Source organism: Nicotiana tabacum, chromosome 18 (assembly GCF_000715075.1).
Source record: "Nicotiana tabacum cultivar K326 chromosome 18, ASM71507v2, whole genome shotgun sequence".
Taxonomy (NCBI): Eukaryota; Viridiplantae; Streptophyta; class Magnoliopsida; order Solanales; family Solanaceae; genus Nicotiana; species Nicotiana tabacum.
In genome coordinates, this window is record NC_134097.1 from 119,513,743 (window position 1) to 119,537,241 (window position 23,499).

At 35.4% G+C, this 23,499-nt stretch overlaps 3 protein-coding genes across 5 annotated transcripts; 2 read left to right on the forward strand and 1 right to left on the reverse strand.

Annotated features, from left to right (window-relative positions):
- Positions 1-1,131: 1,131 nt before the first annotated feature.
- LOC107809991 (glucan endo-1,3-beta-glucosidase 14) lies at positions 1,132-5,664 on the forward strand. 2 transcript variants are annotated; one of them, XM_075237195.1, is made up of 4 exons: positions 1,132-1,289; positions 1,826-2,856; positions 3,010-3,157; positions 5,313-5,664. In XM_075237195.1, the coding sequence occupies exons 1-3, from the start codon at positions 1,232-1,234 to the stop codon at positions 3,064-3,066; spliced, it is 1,146 nt and encodes a 381-aa protein (XP_075093296.1). In that variant the 5' UTR covers positions 1,132-1,231; the 3' UTR covers positions 3,067-3,157; positions 5,313-5,664. The 2 variants fall into 2 exon arrangements, with proteins under 2 accessions (XP_075093296.1, XP_075093297.1); XM_075237196.1 differs by lacking the exon at positions 5,313-5,664 and adding an exon at positions 4,231-4,355.
- Positions 5,665-12,099: 6,435 nt separating this feature from the next.
- On the forward strand, positions 12,100-14,499 carry LOC107809990 (biogenesis of lysosome-related organelles complex 1 subunit 1-like). Its single transcript, XM_016634710.2, has 3 exons — positions 12,100-12,259; positions 12,415-12,620; positions 14,249-14,499. Exons 1-3 carry the CDS (start codon positions 12,154-12,156, stop codon positions 14,336-14,338), a joined length of 402 nt encoding a protein of 133 aa, XP_016490196.1. The 5' UTR covers positions 12,100-12,153; the 3' UTR covers positions 14,339-14,499.
- Positions 14,500-14,768: 269 nt separating this feature from the next.
- LOC107809992 (putative calcium-binding protein CML48) lies at positions 14,769-20,714 on the reverse strand. 2 transcript variants are annotated; one of them, XM_075237197.1, is made up of 6 exons: positions 20,187-20,714; positions 19,210-19,256; positions 18,343-18,518; positions 18,236-18,254; positions 15,288-15,367; positions 14,893-15,025 (listed from the first exon to the last, which is right to left on the reverse strand). In XM_075237197.1, the coding sequence occupies exons 1-5, from the start codon at positions 20,626-20,628 to the stop codon at positions 15,311-15,313; spliced, it is 741 nt and encodes a 246-aa protein (XP_075093298.1). In that variant the 5' UTR covers positions 20,629-20,714; the 3' UTR covers positions 14,893-15,025; positions 15,288-15,310. The 2 variants fall into 2 exon arrangements, with proteins under 2 accessions (XP_016490198.1, XP_075093298.1); XM_016634712.2 differs by lacking the exon at positions 15,288-15,367 and having other exon boundaries at positions 14,769-15,025; positions 20,187-20,709.
- Between the last annotated feature and the right edge of the window lie 2,785 nt (positions 20,715-23,499).

A 23,499-nucleotide genomic window follows, 5' to 3' on the forward strand; every position in this document is an offset into this window, starting at 1 on the left:
TAATTTGTGTTGAAACTATGGTACTCAATATTTGTTCATATTAATCACAAAGTGTGGTAAGTTGTATTTATCATTAAAGATTATTCATAATTTTATAGTTTAACCTAGCTGTAAATTGCATCCTCGCCATTTCACTCGGAAAAAAAGAAGAGATGATCTACAAATCAATTGACTAGAAAGAACAGTATGATCATTTTCCACTACATAATTTGGACCAAAAGAAAAATGCATAAAACGGGAAGTTTTCTTTTAATCACGCGGTAATTGTTGGGAAATGATTATTGCACTTTAGGAAACAAAACAGAAAGTCATTGCAGCCAAAATGTAATAATGAAAAACTTCAAGGGTCTCTTTGAAAATAAGAAAGTTATGTCGGTAAATTTCACGCGTCAACTACATACAACGGCCCTGATACAGAAAGGAAACCGAGAACTTACGTGTAAGAAAGCGACTGGAAATAGTCACAAAATATCTTAACATAGATTTCACCAAAATAATTTGTGCGTTGCTGCTAGCTAATAATACTACTCCATATAATATACTTATCGTTTTATGTTCATAAATGAATGGTCAAGTGGTCGAGACACGAAAGTAACAGTATAATAATTTAAAGTTAAATTACAGTTAGTTTTTGATGCAAGTTCATCTACTTCAACTTTGCCAAATAAATTATTTTATTAACATGTACTTGCAAGTTTAACAAATTTAGATGCCTTTAGTTAGACCAGACAACACCTATATATAAAAAATTATATATAATAAGATATTTTTCGTAGGCAAGAAGATAAATGTGTAACTTATGATCTTGAATGTCATAAAAGGACAGTATGATTCACTAAGTTCCCGCTATGTCCAAGGTTTGGAGTAGGATCGGACTACAAGGGTCTATTGAACACAACCTTATCAAGCATGGCTGCAAGAGACCGTTTTTTCGGCTCGAACCTGTGACCTCCTGATCACATGACAATAACTTTACCAGTTACGCCAAAATTCTCCTTCATTTGGAATATGTATCTTTAATTTTTCTTAAGAGTATAACTAAAAGTCTTAAATTATTTTTATATATAAAAGTATATTTTCCTTTTAAATAGGGCTTAATAAGGAAATAATATATAATACTAAAGGAAAAAGAGAAATAAAGGAAGTTTTTGCATGTAGTATAAATAAGGATACATATACATCATTAAAGAGCCGTCGTGGCTGAGATTTAGCTAGGCTGGCAAAGGGGGAAATGGCCATCCTCTTCAACTTCCTCAAGCCTCTTCTTCTCCTCCTCCTTACTCTTTCAGGTTTCTCTTTTTCTAACTAACCTTTTTTGTACAAATCTTGCATGTCCTTTTCATCAACTAGTTTGTTTTTATGCTATTTTGGTTCTTGGGTGAGGTAGTTTGGTGGGGTTATCTGGGGGGTGGGGAGTTGGGACTGCCATTTTGGTTATAAAGATTCAGTCTTTTTAAGTTGGTTTCTTGTTTACTTGGTCGGAATTGTAGTATTGCTTGGCCTTTAATGTGAATATGAATTCTTGCTCAAGTGTTTGTCACCAGATTTATGGATTCTTGGTCCTAAGGAATAGGGAATATGTGTTTCTTTATTGGATTATTCTGTTCAGTTATTGAAGATAGAATTGAAGTTATCAGTAGAGGATGGTTTTAGTCATTTGATTGGAAAAACAGAGTTTTTGTTCTGATTTTCTTGGTGAAGTATAGGTGGATATGTGCAGTAGTTAATTTTCTACTGGTAGGTAGTTTCTTAATTGTTAAACGATCGTGTTTTTCACATATTTTCCCCCATAAGGTATTTACTGTTATTTCAACTGTTTGATCAGATTTATTTGGCAGTACCCTCAGCCTTGGAATTGGAATTAACTATGGCCAAATTGCCAATAATTTGCCAACACCGTCGCGAGTTTCCTATCTCCTCAGATCTATCAATGTTACGAGAGTAAAACTTTATGACGCTGATCCAAACGTGTTAAGCGCATTTGCTAACACGGATGTGGAATTCGTTATTGGACTTGGGAATGAGTACCTACAAAGAATGACTGATCCTCAACAAGCTCAGGCTTGGATTCAATCGCATGTTCAACCTTACCATACTCAGACTAAAATCACTTGTATTACTGTTGGGAACGAGATCTTAACGGGGAACGATACACAGATGATGAATAACCTCCTCCCGGCAATGCAAGGTGTATATCGGGCTCTTGTTAATCTTGGCCTTAGCAATGATATATATGTGGCACACGCCCACTCGGCTGGGATCTTGGGCAACTCTTTTCCGCCTTCCTCTGGTTCATTTCGACAAGATCTTGCTGAATACATTCATGGCATTCTCAATTTCCATGCCCAGACCAAGTCCCCGTTCCTTATAAATGCCTATCCATTCTTTGCATACAAAGACAGCCCCGATCAAGTCCCGCTTGATTATGTACTTTTCCGGCCTAATGCTGGTACGATTGACCCAATCACAAATTTAAAGTATGACAACATGTTATATGCACAAATTGATGCAGTTCATTCAGCGATTAAGGCAATGGGCTACTCAGACATTCAAGTTAAGGTTTCTGAGACAGGGTGGCCATCGAAGGGCGACCCAAATGAGTTTGGAGCAACACCTGAAAATGCTGCACAATATAATGGTAACTTGTTTCGGCGTATACAGCAAAATCAAGGAACTCCAGCAAATCCATCTGAGCCCATTGATATATATGTGTTTGCGCTCTTTAATGAAAATTTAAAGCCTGGTCCAGCATCAGAGCGGAATTATGGCCTCTACTATCCCGATGGAACTCCAGTTTATAACATCGGGTTACAAGGATTTCTTCCGCGTATGGATTATTCAGCTGCCAAGAAAAAAGTAAGGAATCTGTTATTTCTTTCTTGCTTGACATGTCGCGTATTTTCTACCAACTTCTTTTAATTCCAAGACTTGTTTCCATGATTTTTCTGAATGTTGAATCTTGCGTATTATACATACTCTTCTAATGTTATCCTTTTATTTTTGTTTCAGGCCTTGTCTGTTTCTGCTTTTCTTCTGCTTGTTCTGGTTTTCTTGATACACTTCTGAAAGTTGTACAATAGATCAAATATGGAGATACAAGTAGATTAGAGATTATTCAATTTTGTCAAGAACTTTTGCTGATAGATAGGTATTAAAGGTAAGAAATACTGTCAACCTCATCTTTCTCCTTATTTATAGGCTTTCGTTATTCCCTTAATTTTCTTAAATCAGTGTGATGTAGTATATATGATGCTGCTTCAAAGTTGGTTTCATGAATTTGCAATTTGTAAGCTGAAAGCCCACCTTATAATATTCTAGCAATAGTCAACTGTTAATCACAGTTGATCATGAAGGGGAGCCTTGGAGCAACAGTCCCTCCGTATTGATGCTTGCATTAGAATAGATTGTTTATATTACACACTTCTTGGGGGTGCGGCCCTTTCCGGATCCTCCGTGAACGCAGAATACCTTGTGCACCGGGCTGCCCAGTTGACTGTTAATGACCTACTTTCTAGGATACCTTTCATTGTATCATTTCTTTATTGAAGATATGGTAATGGGTCTCATCACCCTTATCTTATTTCCACTAGCAATCATGCATATGAATCTCATTTTTACAAAATTCCCATCATCTTCACGAAGACAAAAGTCCATATTGGCTTGTATTGGAAAAGAAAGCCACCCTCTCTGAGTCCATCTATCAACATATTCTGAATTATTTTTCACATTGAATATAATTGCCAAGTGGAAAGGCTCATTAGTTTTTGTATTTGCTGGTGAAGCCTATATCTGATTATGACATCTCGTGTCTTTCTTTTTTATCATTATTTTCAAATAGAGTATTTGTTGCATCAATCTGATGTGGAGCAGTCAATGTTGGCGTCACCTATCATCCTCGAGTCAATTCTAAGTTGCCTCTCCTTTAACTTCCATCACCTTCTTTTTTTCCTATTTAATACTATAATATATTCCTTCTACTTATCCAAATTACAAGTGAAATTCTTGGTTTTGATAGAACAACCAATGTAATTTTGCCAAGTCGCAGAAAGTGGCCCGTGTATTAGGAGAGAAGTGGGAGAGGGGGGCACAATAATATGAGTTTTATGTGCTTTTTGATGTGGGATTAGTGCTTAGTAGACCTCTTCATCTAGCTATCTCAGGCTGCTTTTTTGTGTATAGTGTGTGTGTGCTTATTCTCTTTCCTTATTTATTTATTTCATTTTCTTGTAGGTCGAGAGGGGGGTCGGGCATAAAAGGAAAAAAAATATCCCTTTAGATATTTATTTTGGTTTTCTTGTAGATAAAAGTATGTGCTTATAAAGAACTGATCTGGCATGATGGAAATTTTTGGTTGGCAAATTCTTGAAAAGGTGTAACACAGTAGGATTCTTTTAGCAGCAAAGTTGGCTGCGTGACTTTAAACATGATGGAGCCCATTTGTAATCTTTTCTTACATCAGCAATGGCTTAATATGAGTAGATAAACTTGACAAATGGAAGAATCCACTTTGGCATTTTCCACATACTGCCTTTGCTATATTCCCACTGAATTTGATTCTCTAGTTGTTATGGCAAACCTTCACCACATCTAGTTAGTTTCAGAAACTAGTACTACCACTTTATACCCTCTTTGCTACAAAGTTTTCTCTTGCTTTGCGTACCGATCAGAAAAAGTTCTCTTGCGCTGCCAGCCTGCCCTTCACTACTGGACATGTATCTACTGACCGGCCCTTGGTTGTGTTCAGCGGCAGAGCTAGTATTTGAAATATATGGGTTCAGGATTCTGGTCCTTTTAAGTTATTAGATTCTAAATTAATAATTTATTCATATTCAATAGATTATTTAAGACAAATACAGGATTTAGACGGAAGCTACTGCAAAGAGGAAGCTCCGCCCCTTGTTGTGCTGCCGGACATGCAGGCACTTGTCGTGATCTTGATATAGAACTTGACATAGAAACCTGATTAGGGCAAGAAACGCTTGATTATGAAGGTCCTATATCTCTGTGTTGTTCCATTGATACAAATATTTCGACTTTGGATATCTTTAGACCTGCCTAGATTCCATCTGGGGCGGGAGATACCCTGCGCGCGTTTAACAGATCACTAGTGATCGCGACAGGAAACAGCTTTGAAGCGGACATATTCGATGCGTTTAATTTTGTCTTTGACAACAACTAATTTTCAAATTTGGCTGTGAAACATGCATGGCTGCTGAAATATATGTTATTATACTCTTCAGCAGATAATGATGGTTTCTTAGTCTTGATTCGGTTCATGTAATGTGTATATTAATTGAATTTTGCTTGCACAGGTAGTCGAAGACGGCGCAGCTTTTATTTTCTATTTCACACTGCTAACTTGGCTGGGGAATTGCTTATTGGACTTGAAGTCATGATCAATATACATTATATTCATACCAAAAAAAATTCATAGATTAAAAAACTCAAAAAATTAGTTGAATAGTTGATTCGTTTACAAATTGAATAAGAACAGAAAAGTTTCTCTGGCAATAGTTGTCATCCCATTTTATTAGAATTATTATAATAAGGGAACTATAATTGTGCTGACATATCATAGATTATGACATATTGCATAATTGTAATACTAGCCACTAGCCATGTTTTCTTTTTTGTTTTTTTAATCGTTGTTATGTGGTTGTGACTTGTCATTGTCCATTTCCAGTTTCTTTTATGCTTCAATTCCAAAACTTCCCAATTTTCAGAATTAAAGTTGCGTTTATTTCAAAAATTGTTGGAAAATATATATTTGAATATCTTTTCAACCAAACGTCAATATAGAAAAGTTTAACTTTCTTAAAAAATAAAATAAAATTTACGTAATAATTCAGTATTTCTAACTTTGATGTGAAATTTTATCATCAAGTTAACATTAAATCATTACTATCATAATTTTCTGCATTATTGCTGGATTTTAAATCTGATACGTTCTTATATCAAATAAAATGGCAGAGAGGGCGCAGAACAAAACTCACGACAAAAGAATAATAGAACATTACCCTTACTTTAGCCTACTCAGTGCTGTTATAATTACCATTAAGTATCATTTTCCTCAGTTCTGATCCAATTATAAAATATCCATTAGTTTTACAAGACTGCAGTACTTACCAAAAAATATGGTTTTATACCTTTCTATGATATTGTTGTCGAGATATAAAAATATAGCAAGCAGGGTGAAACAAGCCATAATGTGATTTAGAATGATCTGAAGTTTAAAGATACGTTAAGGTACATTATAAAGATATTTTGGAGATTTTGGAATGTTGAAATTTAATTAAAGCTTACAGGTTAAGAAGGTTACATAGCCTCAATAAAGATTAAAAAGAAATTAAAAACACTAAACTAAGAACATCTCTGTCCATCAATCTTCATAAACAAATATCCTTAAAAAGGAAGAATTTTTTCGAAGAATTGAGGTAAATATCTCTAAAAAAATATTTGTCAAATTTACCATCAGTGAAATTAAAATTCTTATAGTGGGGACTTGGGGATATATGCTTAACAGATATAAACGTTAAAATGAGAGTCACACGTACCACCAAAAGATGTGGTGCATTGGATGAGACTGCTCTTCCCTTAACCAGAGGTCTCGAATTCGAGTCCTGGGTATGGAAAAATCCTTGGTAGGAAGCGCTTCCCCCCGAATGGGGCCCTACGCAGCGCGAATTTAAATATAGTCGTACTCCAATGCGGATACCAGATACCGGATGGAAAACCAAAAAACCAGATACCGGATGGGAAGCCAAAAAAAAAAATCCACGTGTTTTCCCGACGGTGTTGCCTTTTATTTTTATTTTTCCCGTGGAAAGTATTTTCTAATATTGAATAAAAATAATTGCAAAAATGTGTTTATGTACGTTTTTGGGGTAATGTATAAAATCCTCCCAGCGTATAATCACCCAATTTCTTATTATTTTATTAGTTCCCTTTTATTTTCAACTAGTCTCTTCTAAGTTATTCATTCGATCTCCCATCTTCAACGGTCGAAACCAAATTCTCAATCTCCCATCTTTGACTCCTTCACAAAAATCACTCCAATCATAATTTTCTCTTTATTCTATTGCAAAATCGGCTCTAATATAATGTAAGTATGTAGTCTCTAACATTGTCGTTTATCGTCTTCGATTTCAGTACGTCGTTATAATCTAGGGTTTTATTTGATACCGTGGTGTTATAATCAAGGTCAGCGCAGAACCATTAGCCATTTATTGGTCACAAATCAAGACTAAAGGTTAGTTCTTTACCATATTCAATTGATTTTTTAGCAGTTTAGGGTTTTTTAATAAATTTGTTGTTATACAAAATTATGAGATTTTGACTATGAAACTGAGGGGTTTGCATGTCCATGTTAATACTAAAGTTTTGATTTTGCGTGTTTACACTGATGTGTTCCTGGTTGTAAGTAAATAAATAGTTTTCTAGTGCTGCCCTATTTTTCGGCATAATAATTTTGTTGTTGGGAATTTGTATTAATTTATTGTTATTGTTTATTTGCATTCAGGTATGAGTGTGTTTATATTGGTGACTTTAAGATTGTCTCATGGTGAGGTCTTAGAGGTTGAAAGTGGGGAACCAAGATACGTGGGTAATGACTAAATATGTGAATGTTGATGTAGATACAATATCTTATTTTTTGAGCTATTGGATTATATTAAAGAATTAGGGTATAACACAAGTTGCACATTTAGTGTTAGGCCAACCTTACTGTGACATTATAGAGAACAAGAACAATGACAGGGAGCTTTCAAGAATTGCACAGTTCTTGCAAATGGAGCTATTTTAGAAGTATATGTCCAACACATGGGTGGAGAGGAATATGGTTCAGATTTTAATAAAGAGAATGGGACCATTGAAGGAAGTGTTAATCAAAATATTGGGGTTAGTGAGGAGGCTTTAAATGGTACAGTTGCAGCTTCACCTACACCTATTGATCCAGCAGCTCCTCTACCATATCTAGATTCATCTTCAACTGAGGAGGAATCTGATAACTCAACTGAAGATAGTTCAAGTTAAGAAGATAGTGATTTTTTGGTGAAGGTGTAGAGGATTATGGCAGTGATATACATGAAGATTTCATAGAGTTTAGGGCTGAAAGAAAGTCTTTCCAGAGAAGAAAAAGAAAGGAGAGAGTTCTTGCTGACCCTAAAAATATTCCATGTGGTGTAGCTGGACCAGATCTGGGGTTTGATGAGACTGAAACATGTAAAAAAAAGTATAGAAGGTAGGATAGGAGGTGATGAACCATATTACCCAAGTTCTGATACATGTAGCTTTGAAACAGATGAAGATGAATGTTGGTTTGAAGATGGGGAAGAAGTTAGGGTAAATCTACCAAGAAGGGGATCTTCTTCTACAAAGAAGGTGATTTATGGTCCCACAAGTAAAAAAGTTGTGTGGCAGCTGGGTATGATTTTTGCATATGTGGATGAACTTAGATATGCAGTAACCAAGTATGCAGTTCAAAGGAGGGTTCATGTGGAACAGTACGCGAATGAGCCAACGACAATCAGGGTAAGATGCAAGGATAGTTGTTCATGGTTGTTGTATGCAAGCCTTGAAATATCAAGTAATAATTTTGTGCTTAAGACTTATAATTCAGTTCAAAAGTATAATACGGCCACCAAAAATTATTTGTGCAACTCTAAATACATGACTAAAGTGTTTAAAGATAAAATAATTGAGCAAGCAAACATAAGAATGTTCAAGTTACAAGAGTTAATTAGAAAGAAGTTTAAAGTGCATGTTGGCAAGACCAACACTAGGAGAGCAAGAGCCAGAGAATTGAAAGAAATTATGGGTGACCCTATTCTTGAGTTTGAAAGAATTCTTGATTATAGGAATGAATTGTTAAGGACCACCCTGAGAATACTTGTATGGTGAAACTTTGTGAAGCTAATGAATCTGGTAAGACAGTATTTTAAAGTTTCTACATCTGTTTTGGTACATTAAAGAATGCATTCATGGGGAGCAGAAATATATAGGTTTAGAAAAGAGGCAACTGAAACAAAAAATTCTGGAAAGTTGCCTAAAAATGAACTTGTCATGAGGTGTAGCATTTGCAAGAGTAGTGGTCATAACAAGAGAGGGTGTCATAAGAGTGCTAGAGAACCATCAGGTTCAGGAACTGCTGCACCATCAACTGTAACTTCTAGTGATGCAGAACCGTCAGGTTCAGGAAGAAATAGAGTCAAATCAAAGGTAATATAGTATATCTAACTATATCTACTTTCTTTTAAATTCAAATACTATATCTAACTATTTATCATCTGTTAGAAACCAATAAATTTAGAAGCTGAACCTACTGCAAAAAGATGGAAAGGAAGACCTAGAAAATCAACATTTATTGCACCTAATACCTCTATTGCAGCTAAATTTTCAACAATTGTAACTTCTGTTGCTGAATTTTCATCAACTGCATGTACCTGTTGCAACAGCTAGTATAGAAGGGGAAGGGGAAGATTAAAGAGTACAATTCATTCAGTACCTAATGCAACATCTACTGCTAGTAGAGATAGGGGAAGGGGGAATCTAGAAATGCATAGCTGCAACTAGTAGAGGTAGGGGAAGATGAAGATCTTGGAATGCAAGTCCATCAACACCTAATGTAACATCTACTGCTCATCATTCACTTGCCAGTTGGTTTGAATGTTCTGCACCTAGTACATCATCAACACCTAATGCATCTGCTACACCTAATGCCTCTACTACTACACTAAATAGAGGAAGGGGAATGATGTGGAAAATACAAAAAAATGTAAAAGGCTAAGAGTGATGGGATGAGTGTGTTTCAAGCTGAAAATGGCTTCAAAACTTTGAATGTAAGTGTATATGTATATTTGTGTTATTCAATTTGCTTTGTATATTTGTGATAACTTATTAAGTTATTCTTTCTTTGCAGTCTAGTATGCCAAGTAGCAGAATAGTATCCAATGATCCAATAATGGTAACAAGATCAGTTGATGTAGCTAGTGACATTGGTTTCAAACCAAGTAGTGGACTAAAATGGAAGGGGAAACCATCAATCACAATAAGAAGGCTTCAAGAGATTAGAGGACAACATAGAATTCAAATAAGGACTGGTGGTTCAAACAACCTAAGCCAGAATAGCAATTTTTTACATCCACAATAGATTTGGTTATTTTTTTTGCTGCAATCTGCAAGTAAATAATTTTTTGATGTTTTTGGTTGACTGCAAGCAAACATTGTTTATCCTAAGCCAGAGATGTTGACTGTAATATGCAGTTTTTATCCTTATAGAACGATAATTTATTAGTATTCAAATGCTACCTTAGTACATAGGATGTTTTGTTTACTAAATTTGGTGGTATTTATGAAATATTGCAACTTTATTTCTATTAAATTCAGTGTTATCTTGCATTTAAATAAAGCTTAGCGAGAATCCACTTATTGAGATTTAATATTGTATTGTCATTTACACAAAAGCTCAATGTGATCTCTGTATTCATCAAATTATTGACTTATACATAGTAGTTGAAAGAATCAAAGAATCGATCATAAATCCAATTCATACATAATAAACTTCCAGATAGCATATACTAAAATAAAGTTAAATACCACAATAACAATAAAATAGAGTTATTACAGCCTTAATCAAACACTTCTAAATAATTGCTACAAACACAAAGCAACTGCTATTGCAGCTTTATTTGATCACTCTCCAAGTTGCCAACTTGAATTAGGATGTTGATACACATAGCAACAAATACATATCCCAATACACAAAATGAACTTCCTATTCAACCAACATTAGATCATTTTCTTTTTCTCCTTTGGCCCCTTCTCTTTTTCATTGTCAATCATAGCCAAATTAATATCGGCATTTTTCAAACTTTCAAACTCAACCAACCACCTCTTGAGGCTTCCATAATGCGTCAAACCTTCTTCCATCTTTTTAATTTTGTTGAACAATCTTGGAAGAATAAATTTCAATCTTTCATCAACTTCATTGTCCCTTCATTAAGAAAATTTGCAACACTTCGCTTGAAATTTCAAAAATTGGAATCAATTTAATGACAAAATACAGAGTTAGTCAACTACAATAGATGGACAATAAATGAACACATTGAAAAAATTTGCAACTCTTCGCTTGAAATTTCATAAATTGGAATCAATTTAATGACAAAACATAGAGTTAATCAACCAAAATATATGGGCTATAAATGAACACATACGCCATAGTAGAGGCAAGACCAAAATCTTCTACCAAGATTACGCTTTGACCAAGAAGTCTGCATTTGCAACAAAATTTCATGTTTGCATCGCACTTCAATATTGAGCATTAGGTCTTCATCTTCCATACAAAGTCTATTCAAGTTGGTATTTGCCATTTCATAATCTTAATATCTAATAGATAAAAGTTGGGGAAAAATATTCAAACCCTAAAATAAAAATAAAAATTCGAATTGACTAAAGATTAGTAATTTATGGTCTATTGATTAGAACTCACCTCTTCAATTTCAGCACCACCAGTAGAAGCTCTTCAACAATGGCAAATACTTTATATTTAAGAGGAGTGATAAAAAAATGGGGTTAAATAAAAGAGCTGAGTTTTACGTTTGAGAGCCTTTCTTATGGCTTATTTGGCATAACACAAGGCGATTATATAGCAAATGAAACTTTGAAATTTAGTCCTTACGCGCTTGGCAGAAGTGTAGTCACGTACGGGTTTAATTAAGCATATAAGGTTAAATAAATTCTGGAAAAAAATAAGTTTAGGGGAGGGAGGGGTAGTAGGACCTCCGAAAAGAAAAAGCGCATATTTGATAATATGGTCATAGGTTGGGGAGGATTTGATGCCTTATCCCTAAGTTTTTCAAATAGTTTTCGTAAAAACCCATTTTAATGTAATAAAACGTTTGAGGGCGGTTTGTTAAAAGAAAAATTCAGCTACACACAAAATGCTAACAAATCTATAAAAACTAAAATTATCCAAACATGTTTGCTTTTTGTGTCCAAATAATTTTTTTCCTTCAAAATTTGTCCAAATTGCTCCTTAAAATAACTTTGGGCCACATGTTCACATTCTGAAAACTATAAGACTCAATTCGGAGTTTAACAAACTTCTGAGAATTTAAGCATATACAATCTAAAGCAGCAATTGCAGTGTGGAAGGAGATGGATCGGTCAAAACAAGGAGATTCTGCTCATGGCTTAGAAGCTTCACTCATTCAATTCATTAACCTTCACCATTCTTCCTCTGTCAAGCTCCGTGATGCCACCGGTCAGTCACACAAACACACAAATCGGTTCCAATTTGTTTAATTATTTTTGGGGCATTTTTTGGTTATGGGTATTTTGGATTTTTTTTCTCAATTGGGTAATTGAAAGTTCGGATTTTATGAATTGGGTTATGATTTTCTTGAATTTTTGTTACAGAGAAGGCGAAGAAGGATGCAATTCGAAGTGCGAGACGGGTTTCAGAGCTGTTGGTGGACTCAGTTAATAGAGAAGTGCAAGAATCTTTTGTAATGCAAAAGAGAATTGAAATGGAAATTCGAGCTTTGGCTGCAACTATTTTGCAATTTGGGAAGCAAACTGATCAGTGGCTTGCTGCTTCTCACTCCATTAATACTGCAATTAAGGTCAGTCCATATTGCTATGTGTGTTGTCTTAGTTTCCAATTGCATTTTTGTTTCAATTTTATTTGTGTTTATAGTTTTCAAGATTGAATTCTTCTGATGAATATGTAGCTTCTAGTGGAGGGAAACAAGTACTCAGTATTGATAAAAGGAAAAAAAAATGTAGCTTCTAAGCTAAAACAGCCAGCCAATGTAAATGGCACCTTGTTTTAGTAGAACTAGTATGTTCACTTATTTTTCTGAGCCGAGGTGTACCGAAAACAGTCTCTCCACTTTCTCAAGGTAGGGGTATGGACTGCGTACGCACTAGCCTCCCCAGACCCCACATGTGGGATTTCATTTGTTATTGTTGTAGTAGTATGTTCACTTATCATTATAGAACTGTTTGAGGCTTGAGCATAGTAGTTCTTTTGGACTATTATTTGAGGAAAGTAACATAACCAAAAAAAGGAAGGAAGGGCAACCCCAAGAAATGTCTAATTTTGTGGTCATACATGCTGATCTTCGGGGGATGGAATTCGATTTTTTTGTTACATTTACTTTGCTAAAATTCCATTCCACTGGTATAACTTCAGGAAGGAAATTAAAATCAAATAACACCAATGAGTGATTCGCTTTTTGAAGTCTTAATTTCCAATTGCAATTTTCTTTCACTTTACTTGCCTTTATGTTTTCAAGATTGAATATTGTACGAGCTAGCACAGTCAACAAAGTGCTAGGTGATTGCTTTGCATGTGTCTTAAGTCTTGGTGGGTAGAGTTACCGTTACTTGCTAGTGGGAGTTAGCAAGTACCGGTACTGGTGAGCAAGACACCACCCGTTATCGAAAAAGAAAAGATTGAATATTCTGATGAATTCCCAGCCAAAGTAAATGTCGCCTTATTTTAGTAGAACTAGTTTGTTCACTTGTAATTATAGAACTGTTCTAGGCTTGAGCATAGTAGTTCTTTTGGACTACTTTTTAGGAAGAGTAAAGTAACCAAAATAGAAAAGTGAAAAATGGGAAATCGGAATAGAAGCCTATAATTTTGTGGCCATACATGTTGGTTTTTTGTGGATAGAATTTGAATTTGCAATCACATTTACTTTGCTAAAGTTCCATTCCGCTGGTATACTTCAAGATGGAAATTAGAATGAAATGAAACCTCAGTGATTCATTCATGATCTTCTATTTAGTTGACTTGGCATAGTTTATCAATCTTAGTCTTCACTTATTGAGAAGTTCACAATCCTTGCATATGTTCATATATTACAGAAATTTAATTATGTAATAGTAGAAGCATATTTGTTAGTTGCTCTTCGCTCAGCTAAAATGTCATAGCCATGGTTGTTAGAAACCCAATTTAACTCCGACAATTTCCTATTTTTCATGATTAATCCAGATCCCAGATCCTGTGAAAATACTTTAGTTTTGCTTTTTGGTCCAAACATTGTGAACCTTTTATTATGTGAAAGACCTGACTATTAGATTCTCCTTTTGACCGAATGTTGGTGAGGTGTAGCAAAATGAGATGCTTTTATACAGTGGAAAGTGTGAATTTTTGTATTGATATGATGTATGTTGGTATTATCCAATTCCGCAGATACATATATATATATATCAGTAGCTTCAATGCACTTTTTTGGCGCAGGAAATTGGAGATTTTGAGAATTGGATGAAGACAATGGAGTTTGATTGTAAAAGTATTAATGCTGCTATCTGCAATATTCACCAAGAATGACATTTGGACCTGAGTTTTCAAAGGCCTATGATCTGTATCTAGTAATTTAACTCTGTTGACACTCTGTACAGGATATTCTTTTTGGATCAATGATATGAGATTGTGTTGATATCCGGACAATGACTTGCATTTGGCAACATGATTATAATCCTTTTGGCCAATATCACTAGTATATTACAAGTCTTGCAGTAATACATACAAAATTTCGTTATTCTCTTCAATTCCTCTCGAGGCAGCTGCAGCCTGCACTAGAATACCAACTGAACCATATTTTTGCAAACGAGGAGATTAAGTTCTTTTGATTCCCGAAATCCCAAAATAATAGAAGGGATAATAGCCTAACAATTTATCGCGCTACATATACTAGAAACTATACACAACCATACTTGAACAACACATCTTCTAATATACCAGTCGAAGAATAAAGAGATGATCAAAATGTAATTGAGGAAGAATAGACATGAAAAAACTTGTACAGACGATTGTACATATACAATGCCAACTTTAGACATTCCCTCCAAAACCGGAAAACGTGTCAAATAATAAATAAAATAAAATAAAAACTGAATCTCTAACATCCTAGTATGACACAATAAAAGGTAGGATCATGGACATGAACTCATCATAGGTCAGTTTTGCCGAGCCGGTATAACGTGTGTCTTTCTCCTTGAACTTTTCAGTCAAGCCCTGAAAATGCAAAAACAGAAGGATTCAGAGACAGTAACATCAAGGCAAAATACTTACTGTTGACAAATTTAAAAAGAATTCCATGTGATGTGTGCAAATATTATATTGAAGTTGAATTCCACCTCAATTCATTTCACTTTTTAAGGCAATATATCAGATAACGCACACTATATCTATTAGCATCTGGATGATCTTCTATGTTTCTGATATATAACCATTTTAACTTATATTCGGAAACACAGAGAAGTTCTCAATGCACAACCTATTCCCAAGAGATCCCTATGATCAACAGGCAGACATACTCTGACTGACTTGAGAAATGTGCATTTGTCCTTCATAAACCTGTCAAATGTCTATGATCTGAGGAAGTACATAATTCACATCAATGTTTTAAGGGCAAAAGGAGAAAGGGAGAAGTTTCACTCTTCTTGGGCAAGGAATTAGCCTTTCGAGATCGATTTATTTTAATTTTTGAAACAAAAAAGAATCTACACAAAATAAAGGATAAAAATCAATAATATAACATAAAATTCAAAAGAAAATCTGGAAGATTAATAAAGATTATTACATATTTTCTCAAATAATGCACAATACGCTGTTCCTACTGTATCCAAATAATGCACAATACATTGTTCCTATTGTTCTGATAAGACAATTGATTTACTTCTTAGACACAGTTCCATGCTACATCCTATTGTTCCTACTCCATTGCACTATCCACCATTATTTTTATTGTCAGACAAATAACAAAGAATCCCGACCCTAGAGTTTGGGGCCTGCCTTAAGGACCAAGTGTAATGGCAATGCATTGCCTCCAATGTTACAATCACCTTAGGATACTTATTAAAACATCAACTTCTTTGGCCTATTAACCACCAAACTATTTCTTTGCATAGCCTATATTAACCAACTCCTTCCTCTCAGCAATCATCTGCTCATTACTCACTGTTCAGCAAACTATAGTGCTAGTTTCTTGATAACCCAACATCTCAATCGTCATCGCTCACTATCAGCGAACCTAATCATACTGACCTACAAGACCACCACTACTAGCCCTATAGCCATTAATTTACTTCTAATAAGCCATGACATGCTACACCTTTTTGTTCCTATCTATAACACTTTCTACCATTACCGTTCACTTATGCTGGCCTGCATCGAGGATCAAGCTTCACATCTGATAACTTGTCCACAGAAAATGCAAGGTAATCTAACTTGTCCACAGATTTGTTGTCAAATTTGGTTTGTGAGGTAGCTAAAATAAAAGGAGAACCATTTCTTGAATGTCCTCATAGATTCCTCTTTTTTCTGTTGCTTCTCTTTTGTTTTGTTCTGCTTTTTCTTCTTTTTCTTCTTTTTCTTTTCCTTTTCCTCCTTTCCCAAAACACGAATTCACCATGCTTCAGTTTTCCAAAGTGGATTTGAGAAGTTTCGGTACTAAGACTAATGAATGCAAAATGGAGAAGCTAAGCTGATGGTGTGTGGACAAAGGAACAAGGTGAAAATCTTGAGAAGTATTTAAATTGATAAACTGAATTTTCAACTTCATAGCGGATCCTAAACAGTAACAGTATCGTGTTAGTTGTTAAGGATTGGTAGCCATGGCAGAAGGTAAGGTTATACTAGTGAATTCTCATTCATAGGTTCCTTCCAGGTGGAAAGGTCTGAAAGCATATTGAGAAGCTTTACATAACTGATGAGGGTTACTTAACAGAAGAGAAGATCTAGGGGTGGACTAAGCATGATTGGACAAAATTCAATACCAGAGCTTCATCAACTTGCCTCTTAGATGGACAACATACAACTCCAAACTATTTTTAGAAGTTCCATTAACCACCCTCCTAGTGAAATACCATAGTGCAGAATCCTCTTCTATGCTAGTTGATATACATGCTATTATTTACATATTATATAGACGTTACACGCTTTTTTATTCAGCGATCACCCTCCTAGAATTTATTTTTCACCTTTCTCTACTTGAAATGAAAAGAGTTCTAGGTAACTAATGCTTTTAGAAAAGGCTAGCTAACACAAGACAGTTACAAAGATTTATCTGAGAGGCAGATAAGGGCTACCACTTCGTGGACAAGGAGTAACTTGACATGCAAAAAAGGCAGAATCCAATCCTCAAAGGTTCTTCTGAGAAGCTGAAGATGGATGTAGCCCAGGATATACAACTTTCTCATATTTTAACCGTGTAGCTATAAAAGCTTAATTAGAAATCACATTATATCCCTGTCAAACGTAAGCAGCCAAGGGAATATTGGAGAGTAGAATTTCAGTTGACCCAATGTTGATCAAGGATTTTCAAGTCAGTAAGGATTGAACTCCTAAAATTTGATTTCTTTTATTAGGAAATTAAGCAACGGGGATTCTTCAATTCAGTAAATTAAGGTTAAAATTATTAGCAAGGGTTAAACATGATTATCAACCCCAATGATGGGAACATGTTAATTCCTCATGCTTTTCACTCGATAACGCAAGGAAGTGATTGGATTGACTAGTTGTAGTAAATACCAGTAACTATTCGAGCTTAGAGATGAGGAGAAACCTATCTTTAATTGATTTATCATTACTAGCATGATTTCTCAGAAAGTATGTATGTTTTTGGACAGAATTATTAGATCTCATATTTTAAGTACGTTTTATTTATATGCTTTCCAACCTGCACATGCAAGGACAACTTGATGCTTGTATTGGCGTATTTTAAGTTTCGGCTAACAAATTGAGTAGCTTGATTGATACTATATTTGATGATTGCATCATGTGTTTATTGCGGTTCTTAACAAAGTATAGTTCAAGTTACATGTGTGTACTCATAACCTTTTCACATATGTTCTAGACGTCTTGGGATACATTATACTTCCTTATATGTTGTTTACACGCCTGAAGTAAATTTGTGTTTCTCGAGGAAACTCTAATAGGGGGAAGTTGGTATCACTTTCTGTAAAGGGGCAATTTCAAAGAACAGTACACATAGGGGTGTAGCAATTTTAGTGTATGCAACTCATATAGTAGCTTAAGATTCATCTTTATCAAAAAAAAACAGTAGCTTAAGATTCTGATGTTCTAGCACCCCCTAGCTAATGAGGGTAATGTCAGACCAGTGACTAAAATGAGGAAAGAAATATATAAAAGCCAGGCAGATGTATTACAGAAATTGAGATATCAAGTAGCAAAGTATTTATAGAAAGAGATCAGTTATTTTACCTTCACAATCATCCCACATCTGCATCATTAAAACATAAAGTTCAGAACATAGCCAACTTAAGAACCTATCTATTCGATGAAAAGGTTTATTGCAGAATGAGGCTTACTCGACAAAGCTATCAAAACATAGTTCAGGCCTCCGACTGCATCCGTCAGTATATCTGGAGATCAAAACTTCAAGAACAGAAGGTGGCACCATGTATCCAAGACTGTAGAGAGCATCCCTTAGTTCTGTCGCATCAATCTTCCCACTTCGATCTCTATCAAATCTCTCAAATATTGCCTACAAACAAGAGGATCAATGTCAGAGGCAGTAATTATAATTTGCAAAGTGGTAAAGATGATTTTGGAAACAAAAACGGAAGGCAGTGGTAAGGTGAGAGTGAGGCACAATGGTATATCAGCCACTATGTTATCCTCAATACTGCGCTCCATAATTTTTTTAATTGTTAATATTCTCCTCCATAATTCTTTTGGAGGCAAAAAAGAATTCCTAAACTCATCCATAGTAAGTCCACAAAAATATCCACACTATGAGCATCTTTCAAGTTACACTATAAGAACGAGAACTGTAAAGCTTTAATTTTTACGCATGATAAAGATGAATGTCTGTTCTCAGAACATCTATAATTTCTCTCTCCAAATTGTACAAAATGTTTACAAACCACTTTCTATACTGCAGTAGCTTCTCTCTCTAATGTTCCATAGGTGTCGAAAACCTAGAAAATTACCCCAGGACAAGGACTTATTGGGCTGCATATAATTTATTTAGTGTCATTCTCTCTCTTCCCCCCCCCCCCTCCCTCCTTCCTCAATCCCCTCCCACCCCTCCATCCTCTACAGCCTGCTACTACTCATGTCAACCTCCATTTCTGATATCTTTTTTGTCTTCCTGATAGAGGTTTTGATACTCTAATTTCTTGACTGTTAATACTTAATAAAAACCTAAAGTAGAAAGCAATTGAACTGTGTACCCTCCATTGACCAAGACAACTCCATAGTGCAGCAAATTCCTTTGGTCCTGTTCAACAATACATGGCAAAGCTCAATTAAATAAGATATAGCAAAAACAATATTTGGAGCAACAAAATTAGACAGCAATGTCATATAGCTAACACCCACAATTTTTTTTAGAAGCAAAGAAAAATACAAGCGATATATTGTACTCATTATTTCTGATCAGAACAACAAAATCACCATTGTAAATTTGAACTACATTGATAGAAAGGAAAAGTTATATACGAACTACGAAGTGATTAGACTAATAGCAAAAAGCGAAGACCTAAATTCAAAAAAAAAAAAAAAATGAGTAAAAATTGAACTAACTCTTGCCAAGCCGTTTGGACAACTTTTTGAGAAACTTTTTGCATATTTTCAAAAAAGATATATGTTTGCGCAGCTGTATTTTTTTTTAAAGATTTCGGACTGCTTAGTGGGTAGAAAAAGAGCTTTTCTCAGAAAGAAAATCCTCCAACCACCTCTTTAGCTAACTGATTGTTTTTTGGGAAAATTAATGTGCAAAAGTTCTTTAAAAGAAAAACATCTCCCTCTGCTCCAATTTGTTGGCACTATTTCCCTATGCATACGTTCCAAAAGATTGATACAATTTCTATATCCGGAAACATCTAACTTTAAAATTCTCATTTGAAAGTCAATGAGAAGCTTTTGTAGCTACACTAATGTTATGGCATGTAAGACCACACATCCCAAAAGTCTTGTAATTATACAAATGTTATGACATGTTTAAGACCACAAGTTTTAAAAGTACTCATTTTGTCTTAAACTTAGTGTTGAATCAAACTATAGGGAAGAAATTGGAAAGGAGGGGTAATCCAAAAGCATACTTGGGATAAAGAACCCGACAACTAAAAGCATGGCAAAAAGGGAAACTTATTTGTAAAAAATGACCAAATAAGAAACCCAAGAAGGGGAAAAAAAAGAAGAAGCTTACCAATGCGTGGGAACTGGTCAGAGGGATTTTTGAAGAGAAAGATGAGCAAACGAATAGTCCTAAGCCTAAACCTTTGGTAACCCGAAGAAAGAGCCTCTTGTAACTCCTTCTCTTCAACAAACCCACTTTGGTCCCTGTCCACCATCTGGAAGCTCTGAATAACTTGTGGGTCAGTCCCTGGTGGAAAAAAAGCAGCATAATTTGGAGTAGGCTGCTGGTAATTATACCCATAAGAAGAAGAAGAAGTAGGCCCATATCCATAACCACTACTCTGTGGCTGTGGCTGTGGCTGCTGAGACTGAGGGTAATTTGGGTAATTTGAGTAATTTCCCGAAGAAGAAGAAGGAGGAGGATGATAGGGATGGGCTACTGGGGGCTCGTTTGGGTCGGAGAGAGGTGGTGCTGAAGGAGAATAAGTTGCTCTGTTGCCGTAGGATGACATTGTTGTGTTGATCGTGAAATGGATTTTCTCTGGGTAACGTCAGAATAATGGTGGTTTAAATTGAAAAAAATGGGTTTTTATTGTTGTAGTTGTGGATTTGAACAGCGGATAGAGTATTGCGTGTGTCGCTGTATTGACAACTTGACACGGTCAATGTTTGGGTTAATGCTGCTCGGTGGGCCGGGCCTGAATCGGACCGGACCGGGCCCGTAGTTCTAACGGGCCTGGTGGGCCGGTCTTGGGTGGGCCGGTCTTGGTGGGCCTCCTGAGCCCGTCACGGGCTGGTCTCCATGGGTGAGCCCACGAGCCCGGGACCGTTTAGCCCGGGACCGGCAGGCGGGCCTGGGCCGGTCCTGGCGGGCCCAACGGCTATTTTTCAAAAAAAAAAAAAAAAAAATCTCCAACGGCCATATTTAAAATCTAGCCGTTTGGGCTGAAAATATGACCGTTTTTTAAGTTAAAAAAATGGCCATTTGGCCCCCAAACTTTATATAATTACACTTTTCCCCATTTCTCAACTATAAATACCCCCTCATTCTTTCATTTTTATTCACCAATTCATCAATATCTCTCAATATCTCTACTACAATTACTTAATTTATTGTTGAAATTTCGTGAAAAATTGTGAAGTTGTTGAATTGAAGTTTTCAAGTGTTCAACGATTTTCAATTTTCAAGAAGTTGTTCGGCAATCCGGTAAACTCGTTTCAACTCTTACGTTTTTAGAATATATTTTTGTGTGGTTTAGTTTGCATAATTATAATTAATATGGCATTTACTTTGAAAAAAATGTTTGGTAAAGGAAAAGATAAAACCGGTGAAAGTAGTGGCCAACCAACTACCCTTCCCCCGGCTCCCCGACCTAGAAAAGATAAGCAAGTTGAAAGTAGTCGCCAACCTAGACGTCCTCCTCCTTCCGTAATTCTTGATAGTGATCACCCTTGTTTTCAATTTACCGATAGTGAATTTTATCATAATGTTGCACCAGGTGATAGATTAGATGATGAAATTATGAATGCTCTTTATCCTAATGAAACCATCTTAGAAAATAATGAGGAAAATGAGGATGATGATGAAACTCAAGCACCGGATTTAGATGATACACCTACTAGTCCTCTTAATAACCCAAGTGATGCACCGGTCGACCCACCTGTAGAAACTCCTACTTTTAATAGAGAACCTGCTAAACGCTTAGAAACATCATTAGTTTGGAATTGTTTTACTCAAGTAAGAGAAAAAATAAGGCTAAGTGTAAAACTTGTGGGAAATTAATGTCGCATAAATATGTAGGAGACCGTAGCGGCACAGGTAGTTTGACTAGGCACATAAAAACACACCCTAGAGATAAGGCTAGATTTTTTCAAATGAAAGCGCATCTAGAGGGGACAAGTGTAGATTCTGCGATTAACCCTAGTACAGGTTCAAATCTAGTTCAACCAGGAATTAACACTGTCACTGGAGGTATTTTATATTACGATCCAAATAGAGATCGTGAAGAATTAGCAAAGATGATTACTGTTATGTGCTTACCTTATACTTTTGCTTCTAATCCTAATTGGGTTCATTATATTAGAAGAGTGTTTAATCCTACTTATAAAGGTTGGCCTCGCGCAACAGTTAAGAGTGATATTTATAAATTCAAACATGAATATGAACAATATTTGCGTTATTTATTTACTCATATACCTAATCGGATTTCTATTACTACTGATATTGGTAGAAGTGGTAATGATTGTGATTACCTAACTGTTACAAGTCATTGGATAGATGAGGAATGGATAATGCAAAAACGCATAATTGCATATAGAATAATTAATTCGCGTCACACAGGTAAATTTATAGCTAACACTGTTGCAGATATTTGTAGATATTTTTGCTTTAGCGATAAAATAATGGCAATTTCAATGGATAATGCTTCTAGTAACACCAGTGCTATAGGCATGCTTACAACAACACTAAATCCTGCATTTACTAATATTTTCCATGTTAGATGTATTTGTCATATTTATCATTTAATTGTCGGTGATGGTATGCGAATATTAAACATAGAAATTGAAAAGGTTAGAATGGCTCTTAATTGACTTTTTTATTCAAACCGTAGAAGTAGACTTAGAGAGTATTTTAAAAAATGTGATGAATATGGCCTTAGAGAAAGAAAGGTTCCTAAACCTTGCCCGACTAGATGGAATTGTATGTACGAAAGTTTAGTAGTAGCATATGAATATAGAAACCCAATTAATGCAACGTTTAATTCTCGGGTAGGTGGTGAAGATGATGATGAAATGCTTACCACTCAAGATTGGACTAATGTTAAAATTCTTTTAGATTTTTTAGAACATTTTCAAATTGCAACAAATGCATTTTCTGGGCAATATTATCCTACTATTTCAAACTGTTTAGTTTATATTGCAGCACTATCTGATTTGTTTGTTGAATTTAGTGAGGGTGGGGATATTTATGAACTTGCTATAAATGAAATGAAACAAAAGTTTAAAAAATATTTTTTTCCTATCCCTCCTATTTATGGTCTTGCTGCAATGCTAAATCCTACAATGAAATTGGGAGGTCCTCATTTTTGGTATTCAAATATTTATAAGGCTTTAGATCTTTCAAATGAGGAAATTGCGACACTTGCAGATGCAAAAGCTTCAATTAAGATTAACGCTCAAACAGTTTATAATGCTTATCAACTTGCCTTAGAGCATGCTAGGCCAACTATTCCAACTCCTACTTCTAATATAGCCATGATACTACAAGAAATTGTCTAAAAAAAAAAAAACCGCTAGGCCCGCGAAGCCCACGAGCCCGGCCCGTTAAGCACAGGACCATGTGGGCTTAGGCCCGTCATGGGCCTGTTCCACCCATTAGGCTC

Excerpts from the sequence above, each read along its gene's own strand:
- LOC107809991 (XM_075237195.1), top strand. The coding sequence starts at position 1,232 with ATGGCCATCCTCTTCAACTTCCTCAAGCCTCTTCTTCTCCTCCTCCTT. Across the intron at positions 1,290-1,825 it reads CCTCCTCCTTACTCTTTCAG|ATTTATTTGGCAGTACCCTC; the intron begins GTTTCTCTTTTT and ends CTGTTTGATCAG. Across the intron at positions 2,857-3,009 it reads ATTCAGCTGCCAAGAAAAAA|GCCTTGTCTGTTTCTGCTTT; the intron begins GTAAGGAATCTG and ends TTTTTGTTTCAG.
- LOC107809990 (XM_016634710.2), top strand. The coding sequence starts at position 12,154 with ATGGATCGGTCAAAACAAGGAGATTCTGCTCATGGCTTAGAAGCTTCA. Across the intron at positions 12,260-12,414 it reads CAAGCTCCGTGATGCCACCG|AGAAGGCGAAGAAGGATGCA; the intron begins GTCAGTCACACA and ends TTTTTGTTACAG. Across the intron at positions 12,621-14,248 it reads CCATTAATACTGCAATTAAG|GAAATTGGAGATTTTGAGAA; the intron begins GTCAGTCCATAT and ends TTTTTGGCGCAG.
- LOC107809992 (XM_016634712.2), bottom strand. The coding sequence starts at position 20,628 with ATGTCATCCTACGGCAACAGAGCAACTTATTCTCCTTCAGCACCACCT. Across the intron at positions 19,257-20,186 it reads TGACCAGTTCCCACGCATTG|GACCAAAGGAATTTGCTGCA; the intron begins GTAAGCTTCTTC and ends ATTGTTGAACAG. Across the intron at positions 18,519-19,209 it reads GTTGTCTTGGTCAATGGAGG|GCAATATTTGAGAGATTTGA; the intron begins GTACACAGTTCA and ends TCTTGTTTGTAG.